Below are 11,865 nucleotides of genomic sequence, written 5' to 3' on the forward strand. Positions count from 1 at the left end.
GGGGTCTTATAGAAGGTTTAAACTAGGCCTTCCACAGTATTAAAGAGGGTGGGGACGGCTTGGCTACCTAACAACAATGTCTTGTCTAAACGTATTTAATGAAATAAAGAAAAATAGTGGATCCTATACGTTTCCTGGTAACAAAAATACAAACATATTTCTTAAAAGAGTTCTAGTTACATCAAAGCAGAAGACAATGCTAATTGGGCATTACTGATTATTTTATCACAAAAACATATGCATTTCGTGTGAAGTAATTAACAGGAGAATTGCGACTATTTATTATAAGAAAACCAGCATAACACAACTACTAAACTATTAATTTCTTTTTAATTCAACGCATGTGTTGTTCAAAATGTCCTGTTGTGGTTTTCTTGTTCTTGCGGCCATAGGTTTTATTACAAGACAATAATATTTTTATTGACACAAGTTCGACCACCTTCATTTTGAATTTTATTTATGTTTTGAAAAAAAAAACGATTATTAATTTGAATATGTTCATAATTAAGTACACTTTTTTATTCATGTTTAATAATTAAATAATGTGTTTACACAGCCGTGTTAAGATTTTGTCAATAAAGCAAACACATACTACCACTTTTACCCGGATCTTTAATATGTAATGATCAATCATCTCTATTTGTCCGGTGAAAACGTTAGTTCATACGATTGAATTACTCGGCCTGTTAAAGGTCTATTTGCCACCACTATTTTTGCCCCATCCCTCGATATACATAAAGCAGAGGGATATTGTTTTTGGGCCTCAATTGTCTGTAAGATCAGTCCTTTGAGGGAAATTCTTACAATGCATCTACCACATGCGACGAACACTGAATCAGTTGGACCCATGCAGACATAAGACGGATTCTCGATTGTTTTATCTTCCACAACTATTGTTTTTCCTGTGTGTGTGTTAATCAGGTACACTTTATTGGAATCATAATCTGTCAATGTTATTATACCTAAATGTTCTGCAAACGTACACTGACTTTTAAAGTGTTCATATTTAATTTTAGGAAACACAATATCATTAAAATCTGTCTCTTTTCCTTTAAAATCCAAGACACGAACCGGCGCTTTGGAATCATCGAAAGTGCTACAAAGAAACATTGAGCAGTTAAATCTGGATATAGAGTAGTAAGACGCTGATATTTTCACTTTTCGAATCAGTCTGATAGTGTTCAGTTCGTCCACTTTCAGAAAATATATGAGACCAATACATGTAACTGCTGCTTGGGTTTCTTTATAAACACAAATATCAAAAGGTTTGGTATTGAAAAAGGTAAATGGTTTTCCAAGAATACTTAGGTTTTCATCTAATACTAGACAGTTATCGTTCTCATTATCAACAGCTAGCAATCGTCCATCTTCGAGAAAGTCAATACCACTGACAAACGGTTCTTCTTTATTCGAATATTTTTTAACTAACACGGAAGCTTTTCTGTGCAATTCAACTATGTTCTTGCTGTCGGTGCTTCGTTTGCTATCCCCATCTTGCTGCAAAATGTCCGAACTATTTACTTGGACTGTGACATCGTAGGTTTGCTCAATACTACCCTCTCTAAACATATGTTCTGTGTGTATCTTGAAGGAAGAAGTGTCTAGACATTGTTTGTTCAGAAAGTCTTTATGTTCCTGGGCTTTGACCTTAAGAGATTGGCTAAGGATAAAGCTTTTATCAGTAAATCCTTGTTTGGATGCAGTATCCAAACATTTCGTCCACTGTTCTAACTGTTCGTAAATAATTGAAACGTCAGACACATTGTCTTTCACAGAAGATTTGGCGCATTCTGCTGCAATGTCAATTTCACCTAGGTATTTTGCTAGATTATTATCTATCTTCGCGCACAACTCTGATTTAATCCTCTCCGCCTTTGCTTTTACTCCCTCCTTTTCTGTAACTCCGATTTCTTTGACGTTATCAATATATTCGTTTGCTTTGTCACAACATGCCGTTAAGACTTCTTTGAATTCTTTAATTTTCAATTCCATTGAACATTCCTCAATATGTTTTGCATTTTCACACTTTTTATGGTCTGAAAAGGCACACTTCAAACAAATTAAAGCGTCATGATCTTCGCAGTAAACTTCTACAGAGCTTCCATGAACAAAGCATTTGTCATACCCATACATGTTGACATGATGTTCGTCATTTTCTGCTTTGTGCGTTTCGACAATGTCGTGATCGGACAGATAGGCAAACCGCTTGTGATGAGAAGAACATTCAAAACATTGAAACTCTCTGCAGTTCTTACAGTAGACACTTGCAGGCGTAGTCTTCTTATCCTTGCAGCATGGTTCGCAATGTTTCTTAATACGTCCACTGACAGCACCAACCGTTTCTGCCAAAATATGTCCATCTTGTGTATTACCCCCACCTTCAGCCATATTTGCTGCAAATAATGTTGTAATATTAACTATTTCTGTTATTTAACCAAATACTTAACTGATGTATATTTTTTATTTACGTATCGATCAGAAAGGCTACTAAAGAAGTCCGAAACGAACAAAGGGCTTACCATAGCTTACCCTAAGTATACATTATATTATTATATGTCTTCCTACACTTAATATACGTTAACTAGATGCAAATTTCCCGAATAAAGTGCAATATTTAGAATGCATCCTTAGGTTATCATTATCTAAGTAATGCAAGTATTTAAAGATGTCACACTTTGAAATCAGTCCATCAACAGCAATCAGAAAGAAAAACTACATGTATTTCTCATAGATCAATATATTTTAGCTCGATAAGAGTTTTGATACCTTTCGGCCTAATGCAAATGGATTACATAAACAATGAATGTGTTTAACTTTGAAGTAAGTGGATTTCCTTAGGAGAAATATGACATAAATCGATTTTTCTCACATCAAATGGATTTGAACTTACTTTTTAGGAAAGGTACACTTGTCAAATACGTGAGGCGCTGGAAATGGCATTTGTCCCAGTCTAAATTTTACCTTTTTACATTAGAATGCATGAGAAACCTAATTTGCTTCATAAAGGGGTCAAACGTTTATGTTTAAAAAGTGTCTTGTTTTAACAGAAATGTAATACATTTCACTAGTTTATGCCAATTATAACTATTAAATACATTTATTTTTATCCGGTTCATCAACTTTGCATTTGTTTCTGGTTTGTACAACTCTCGCCTATTTGTTTTAATGAAACGACCATGCAAAATGTTATGAAAATTGAGTGCGTCAACTTGGAATTTGTTCGTTCATGTATAGAACTGCACTATTTGATGCTTAAAATGCCTGGTATGAGTTGAAAAACGCTGAAGAATGGTATTTTGCCGGAACGCCCTTCAAGTATTGAATTATGTCATAAAATCGCTAGGACCGGTTAGGTTTAAGGTACGCCAAACGGAGTTGTCAAATGATCCGATGTTGTGCAGGATCCTCCCTATATGTTGAAGACTGAGAATGCTACTTTAAGTTACAATTTTGTTAAGGTCTGAGTGATGCAAATTATTAATAGTTATTAAATTCAGTCCAATGTCTTCGTTCAGAAAAAAAGTACATAACGATGATGTCAGCAATGAATATATTTTCTGCTGGATTAGAATTTCGGAAATTTTCAGCCAAATGAAAATGAATTACATGACAAATTAACGGTGCTTAACTTCAAAGTGAGAGACTTTTGTTGAGAAAGAAACGTGATATACCTTTGTATTGCTTTAATCAATTTCGATTGAGAAAACGTTTGGTTTTCATATACGTGATACGCTAGAGATGGCATTTTTCCAGTCTGAACTTTTCTAATTTTTATTTAAAAGTGTATGGAAATTTATAAGCAGATAAAATAAGCAAAAATGATCGTTAGAAAACTGTTCATCGATTTCCCTTTCACCTGCGACAAAGAATGTGTCAATTACAAAGTCCATGTATATCTATATGAAATCCGATTAGAATAAAGAAATTAAGTACATTTATATAAATAAGATATAACTTACCCTATGTATATCTTACTCCTGTTCCAAATCCGTCTTAGTCCATTGTGTTACATTTACATTTACCAATATTCGATTGTCACTGTAGGTTTTATGGTATTATTGAAAGGTGTATTTTCAAAAAATGTTAAACCTACCACGTAAAGCTGTTGACCTACTTAATACAGGTATAAACTATCTCGATAACATCCGAGGTGAATCCCCGCATAAAGGGAAGTTATGTATGTTGAAATGGATTGCTGACGGGTAGCATGCTATTTTAAGTTTTAATAAATACTTCAACTTAAATTACACTACAGAATAGTGTGCATTACTTTTCATTCCCTTTAAGGCATTTGTGGTCCATTATCTGTCAAAGATGATGATTCAAGTATAATTTTTAATTTTCGAAAATGTAATCAAATCCAATTAATAAGAAGGAAGAGGTCAAAAACCACATTAAAAAGGACATGGGTCTTTATTAAATAATTTTGCCTATCATAAATATGAAACTTGATTTTTTTTCTAGATCTACTTTACGCTTTAATTACATACACATGATTGTATGCTAAATAAACGAAGTAATACTTGAAACTTGAAATTCTAAATTAAAGGAATAACTTGAAATAATTTTAAATCTTAAGTATTTATTTTTCTAGATGCTATCCATGAACTAGCTTTAATTTAAACTAACATTGTTCTTCCCTTTCTTTCAAGAAAAGCTATTACAAAGTTTATACTTTTTGAACACATATTTTGTGAACAGTTTTTGTTTATGGAAGGGGGATACTACTTTAAATCCTTAAAACATTCCATTGACATGTATATCTCCCTTCAAGAGGTTGAACCTAATGCCTGATTTAATGTAAATTAAAATCAGTTTATATTTATATGAAAAGCTACAGGAACAAGCTATCAAAACAGTGAGAAACAATACAAGCACTATAAGCTAAATGTTTACATGTTAAGTTATTTAAAGGCAAATGTTTTTTTTTCAATTGATATACATTTGTGACTTATTTAAGTATCAATGGTTGAATTGCATTTGTTTAATCATAAGGCTATTAAATATTAAAACGTCCCTTATAGGATATATGTTATATGCAACAGTGTGATGATATTAATTAATAATTTAACTGAAAGAGTTAGCATAGTATAACGAGGATATTGGCCATGGATAATTGTGCACGGAACATATGCAGGTTCCTATAGATATTGACCAAGGTTTTAAAATAAGTTTAATTCGTTGATTGGAAAGTGTCAAGCATTTGAGTTCTTAAAGATAAAACTATCTAAATCTGGCATAAAATGTTGTGTGGAGCTCTTAAATGTGACCATGGGACCACTCGAAAAACGCGTCACAAATAGCGACTCTACAGGACAGGACGTTCCAATATATCAGTGATATTTCGTTTTAATATTTAAGAACCAATGAGCGCTCATGACTGATATTGAACAATTACTGTACTATTGAAATTATCTTCCTCAGAGTTACAGACCCGTTAGTGTTCCATTAAAAAAGCAAATATGTCCATCAAAAACGTCCTCATTATATCTGGGTGTCCTCGTGCCATAAAATACTGAACGTTTTGGAAAGTCAGATTACAATATGAAACCAATTTTAGATTTGATTAAAACACAACCACCCCTTGAATCAATAATGTAGGAATTGGGATGATTAAACTGACGGATTTCAATTTGGTTAGAAGGATTTTGACAGCTCGTTTGTGATTTGGATTGGAATCAGAAAATATCGTCGTCTTGGTTCTCGTTCAGTCTTATTAACACTGGGATATATTAGTTTCCATGAATATTTTTATGGAAGCTGTTTACTATATAAAGCTATGATACTAGCCACGTGCTGGTAATTTAATTATATATCTTTGTGACGATGAAATAAATTATTATAAAACACATTTAATAGCAACTATGCTTAATATTTGAAATGTTAAGTGGTACATGTAAAGATGAGGATAGACATAATAGAGCGTTACTTCAAAATGTCATTGTGAACCATGATGAGAAACCCTTAGAAATTACAAAACACACCTAAACAATCAAAACAACAGTGTGGGTTTTAAAGGAAAATTTGATTTTCAATAAACTCCGGTAATAGTTATCTTTGTGTAAGTCTTCTTTGTGTAATTATTATTTGTTTTATTATTAAGTTTCCTCAAGTTAATGCATACTTTTATAAGATTTACCTTTTACGTTTTTTTCTTTATTAGGATTTTTGGGATAAGAGTGAGGTTTGTGCACTTAAACCGGTTTAAACCCCCAGTAAATGTACATTTTACTGACCGTTCTAAGGCGGTACCTAACAATCCTTGAAAACATACCTAGTTTTTTATATATATATAGTATGTATGCACTTTGTGTTTGTGGAGTTTTGTGCTGTTCTTCCATGATTCTTGTTTGTGAGTTTTTGTTTTTATGTTCTATGTCTTTGGCGTTTACCCAAACCGGGTTTAGGTTTAAACTTTTTGCTACTGAGCTTATTTCTGTAGTTTCCGGTAATATGGCGTAATATATTTTGATATGTTCGTGACGTCTTGCCAGTTTTAAAACATTAAGAACCGACCGTCTTTGAACGTGTTTTCCATGAAACCAAGACGAAATACTTCGCAATCCCCTTAAGCTTTGAATGAAAATTATACTTCTTAATTCAAACAAGCAAATTAGTTGAATTGATATCCCCCGCCTGATTGGGCTAAGTCAAGGAATGGAAATCAATTGTTGATAAAATATATATATATATATATATATATATATATATATATATATACGAGTTTGAGTTTGATTGCAACTGTTTGATATAAAAAAAAATATTGTATATAATGTAACATTTAGAATTGACCAAGAAACCTAGTTTATGACTCCATGTTACCCAGTTCCAAACTTATCTAAGATTTCATCAAGGCAAACATTCTGATCAAGTTTCAAGAAGATTGGGCCAGATATATGAAAAAATAAAGCCTCTAGAGTGCCCACAATGTTTTTTTTAAGATTTCACTCAGTGACCTCATTTTTGACCCCACATGACCTACTAGTTTCAAACTATTCCAAGATTTCATCGAGGCATTCTGATTAAGTTTCATGGAGATTAAAGCAGATGTATTGCCTCTAGAGTGTTCCCAATATTTCTGTAAGATATGTCCTAGTGACCTAGTTTTTACCCTTTATGACCCACTTTTAAAACACAGTCAAAATTTAACCTTAGAGAACATTCTGACCATGTTTGAACTTAATCAGACCAATCACCACCATAAAATAGTTTCGGACAAGATTTTTGAAAGATTTGACCTAGTGACCTAATTTCTTATCACATCTGACCCAGTTTAAAACATGTCCAAGAGTTCATCAAGGAAAACATTCTGATCAAATTTCATGAATATAAGACCATACATATTGCCTCTAATATGTTTCAAAGATTTTTCTAAAATTTGACCTAGTGACCTAATTTTTGACCCCATATGCCCCACTTTTACAAGCGTTCCATATTTCAAGGGGTACATCATGACCTAGTTTGAACATTATCCGACCAATCATTTTCATTCCGGACAAAAAAAATTAAGATTTGACCTTGTGACCTATTTTTTGATCATATGTGACCCAGTTTTAAATAAGTCCAGGATTTCATCAAGGAACACATTCTGATTACGTTTTATGAATATTTGACCATGAATTGCCTCTAGTATGTTCCAAAGATTTTTCTAAGATTTGACCAACTGACCTAGTTTTTGACCCCGTGTGACCCACTTATTTAAGTGGTCCATATTTTTTTAAGGGATACATCATGACCAATTTTTAACATAATTTGACCAATCATTACCATGATATGGTTCTGGACAATATTTTTCTAAGGTTGACTTAGTGACCTAATTTTCGATCATATGTGACCCAGTTTTATTTACAACCAAGAGTTCATCAAGGAAAACATTTTGATAAAATTTCTTAAATATTTGACCATGTATAATGCCTCTAGTATGTTCTAAAGATTTTACCTAGTGACCTAGTTTTTGACCACATGTGACCCATTTTTAAACGTTGTCGAAATATGATCAAGGGGAACATTCTGACCAAGTTTAAACATTTTCTGACCAATGGCTACCAAGATATGGTACCGGACGGACGGACTGATGGAAGGACGGGAGGGCGGACTGATGGAAGGACGGAATGACGGACGGACAACGCCAAAACAATATCCCCCTCCCGAAATCTTCGATTCGGCGGGGGATAATAAACCTTCATCATCAATACAAAATAAGAAATAAACGTATGAATTTCAAGTGACCAAAAGAAATAGAGTTATGTTATATTCCACCTTAGTTTGTTATAGAACAAATATTTGATGGGGATATTAAACCGGAAACAATGTATGGCATGTGATCAAATAACATTGTTATGCATTGTCGTACATGTTAGCTTCGTAAAAAAATGAAAGTGAACCATGAACTAATTTGCCAAATACAAAAGGACATACGTCAAAATCATATAATAAGGTATATCCTTCCTAAATAAGTTCAAAGATGTTATGTCAATACAACCAGCACAATGTCCTTATTTGCAAAATTTCCAATTCAATGCATTTCTTCACAGCAGCAAGGGCACTGACATTTAATTGGTAAAGTCTTTCAGAGCTTAACCAGATTGGTGGTGATCATGTTTAAATGGCATTATAGAAAAAAGGCAAATGACTTCTGTTGAAGAGGTTCGTGATAAATTTCGTCAAATAGTTTTGGAATTCTCAATGCAATCGAGCATTCAAACTCCCGAAAGCCTTCTTTCACACATAATTCTGGTTTGTATTTTTACTGCTACACTTTTGAAAGCGATCTGTTAATTTTGTTTGGTCCTAAAGGAATAATTATTTCCAATGACCTGCGTAGTGGAGGCAAAGTAGAATAAAGAAAGGATGACTTAGAAATTCACTATTTCCTCAAACATGCAAGACATATTTGAAAGTTGTAGGTCAACCACATCATCGCCTACGCATTCTGTCTGCATTTGATTGTCTAGACATGGTAGAAATCTTGCCAGAAAGACATTGAATATTACACTAAAGGTCATTATCTTGTCTTTTGAAAAATAATTTGTCAATTCGTCTTGATTGTAGACTGTTTAAAAGGAATATGAAATTTGATTTTAGACACTATTGGAGGCGAATTACTATCATAGTATGTTCAATGGTGAAGAAAGTATTTCACAAGTAAATATGTAATATGTGTATGGTAATTTAACGTTAAATACTACAGCCGTCTGTGTGCAAGACGATGAATTTATTGCAAAAGGAAGACCTGTTATCTCGGGCAAAACTTGGGTGTTAATAGACTGTTTTATCAACCACACTTATCTTTAAGAGTTTGAAGATTGGAATTCCTGTCATATTCATTAAACGCACTTAACCGCACTGATAAGTTTCCTACCTTTGTTTGTATTTCAACACATTAGACATCGTTAATTTGGAAACATATGTAATAACGCTTGAATATTGGTAAGCGCACAGCATGTTGCCAGTACAACTTATTGTTTGTTTAGTTTTAGTAAATTAATTTATGTAGATTTAATGTACCACCAACGCTTCAATTATATAGCTTCATTGTGTTTTATAAAACATATTTTTGAGGGTTTGCTGCTAATAACACTCTAATAACACTTATCCCTGTAACAAGAACGAAGAGGTTTAATAAGGTTTTAGAATGCCTGTGTATTGGGAGTGTTTTAATAAACGTATTTATTTGATTTTACCAATGCCAAACATTAAGAATTTCTTAAAAACCATCAGATGCTTTGTGTTCGCTCTCTGGTCTCAAGCGCTTTCAACTCTCTGTTATGCTTATTCATTTACGATCAGCGGTCAATCAATGTTTATTGTCAACGGTCCGAAGTTGCTCAGGTAAGTTTTTGTGACTTTCCCATTTCTTTCTTGGCGTACACAATCCAATATACTGTATTCAATTACACCGCTGTCGAAACACAAGGTTAGATGCCGACTACATGTATGCGCCGTTGCTTTAAAGTTGACGGAGAATTAGAATTAAGGAGTTGTTCGGAATTTGGAGAGTAGATTGAACAAAAAAGCATTTGTAAGAAACATAAGATGTTACGAAACCCCGTGCGTAAGTGTTCGTTAGTTATATGTACAAGTAAACAATTTAGTTGAATTTAGTAGGCGCTTTTAAAAATGTTCGCTTGTGCGTCCACAAAGTGTCTTCCAGTTACTTTAGCAAGAAGATAACGTGCCTTACAAACAAAGATATAACCTGTTGAAAAGCGCAGCTCTAACAACACAAAACAAAAATGTCAACACAATATTTCTTGTGTATATAGCATTTAACCCATACTTGGAAATACGTGTGCTGTTCTTACAAATTAAATAAATGAATATTATTTGTATATACATATGAAAAAAGACAATCCCCCATAGTTTGGAAATACGTTTCCTGTTTCTATAACGTAAAGCCATGCATTTTGTTTGAATATACATATGTAAAGAAGACAAAATCATTTAAGAACACTGGGCATAATAATAATCATAACAAATTCTTACACTCATTTCTAGCTCGAAATATTAAAAATATCATTTCGTGTATATAAAGTCTAAAATCTAAGCGTAAAGCCCTATATAATAAATACTATCGTTGTCAGCTGTAACAACCTTTGAGATCAATATTTTGGGAAATAATGAATTATTCCCATTTTCTTTGTTTAGCCCTTGACCGCGTCATATTAATTCTCTAGCATTTATCGCCTTGAGTACACTGAGACACTGTGAGGTTATAATAAGAATGATGGAAATCAAGTTGAAACATCCAAATACTAACGAGTAAGTAAGATAAATTTAATACTCACGTTGATGTACATTCTCTAAACAATAGATCTGTTATAATTTAGGAATTGCATTGGCGCTTTTTTGAAGTGCCGACAGTGTTGCCCATTTCATTTAATTTCAATATCGAATATCAATCAAACAAAAATGCTTCTTTATACTTTGAATATAATTCATGATTTGGTGTCCGCAGGACCTCTCCTCCAAAACTTACCCATACAGAGAATGCAACCGAATTATTTATATTCTGAATTTGTGCTTATACGGCAAAGTTGGATCAAGAGTGGATCACTTAGAAAAGTTCAATATTTCAATATGCATCAGAGAGATGTTTGAAAGTTGTAAATGATTAGCTTATCCATATCATCGCCAACGCATGCAGTTCGCCTTTAGATGTCTAGGCTTGATTGTTATTTTACTCGGAAAGATGGGAATAAAACATCAGCTCATTTATCATCTTTCTTGTAATTTGACGATTTATCTTGATTTACAATTGCTTAAAAGAAAAATGAAATATTACTTTTGACACTTATAAACGCAAACGTCTATCAAAACATGTTCAATATTAAAGACAATAATTTTATAACATACCAAGATCCCAAATGTAATCGAGCAACAACAAACTTAAACTTAACGTCAGTTAAAATGTAATATGTATTTACAGTATTTTACTTTGAGATTTTGCATCCGTCTCATTGCAACCCCAATCCTAACTAGCACTCATTAAAGGGGTTGATATGCATTTGGTTAGAATGCCTATGCGTTGAACTTAAATGAGATACTAATTCAGGCTGTTGAGAATCATACATTTCTCGTTGTTTCTATACACAACGGTCTTTTAATCTTTATAGCTATTTTGAATATAGCTCCAGACATTTACATAGAATATATTCTGGACAGATCTGTCACCTGCGACACCACTGGGATGTTGATCAGTTTTATGTCAACCACACTTGTCTTCGGGAGTTGTCAGCTGGGAATTCCTGTCATTTCCTCTTCCGTTCTTGACCGCACTGCCTTCGATTATATTTTATACTATATTTGTATGCCAAAGCCGGTTTTACAGAGAGCAGGTGCCACCGTCACATGTCTGGATTTACA

At 33.2% G+C, this 11,865-nt stretch overlaps 1 protein-coding gene across 1 annotated transcript; it reads right to left on the reverse strand.

Annotated features, from left to right (window-relative positions):
* Positions 1-265: 265 nt before the first annotated feature.
* Positions 266-4,093, reverse strand: LOC128214698 (uncharacterized). The gene is made up of 2 exons (XM_052921318.1): positions 3,960-4,093; positions 266-2,393 (listed from the first exon to the last, which is right to left on the reverse strand). The coding sequence occupies exon 2, from the start codon at positions 2,386-2,388 to the stop codon at positions 637-639; it is 1,752 nt and encodes a 583-aa protein (XP_052777278.1). The 5' UTR covers positions 2,389-2,393; positions 3,960-4,093; the 3' UTR covers positions 266-636.
* Between the last annotated feature and the right edge of the window lie 7,772 nt (positions 4,094-11,865).

The sequence above is a fragment of the Mya arenaria genome, chromosome 13 (assembly GCF_026914265.1).
Source record: "Mya arenaria isolate MELC-2E11 chromosome 13, ASM2691426v1".
Classification (NCBI taxonomy): Eukaryota; Metazoa; Mollusca; class Bivalvia; order Myida; family Myidae; genus Mya; species Mya arenaria.

Coding starts and splice junctions, on each gene's coding strand:
- LOC128214698 (XM_052921318.1), bottom strand. CDS start 2,388: ATGGCTGAAGGTGGGGGTAATACACAAGATGGACATATTTTGGCAGAA.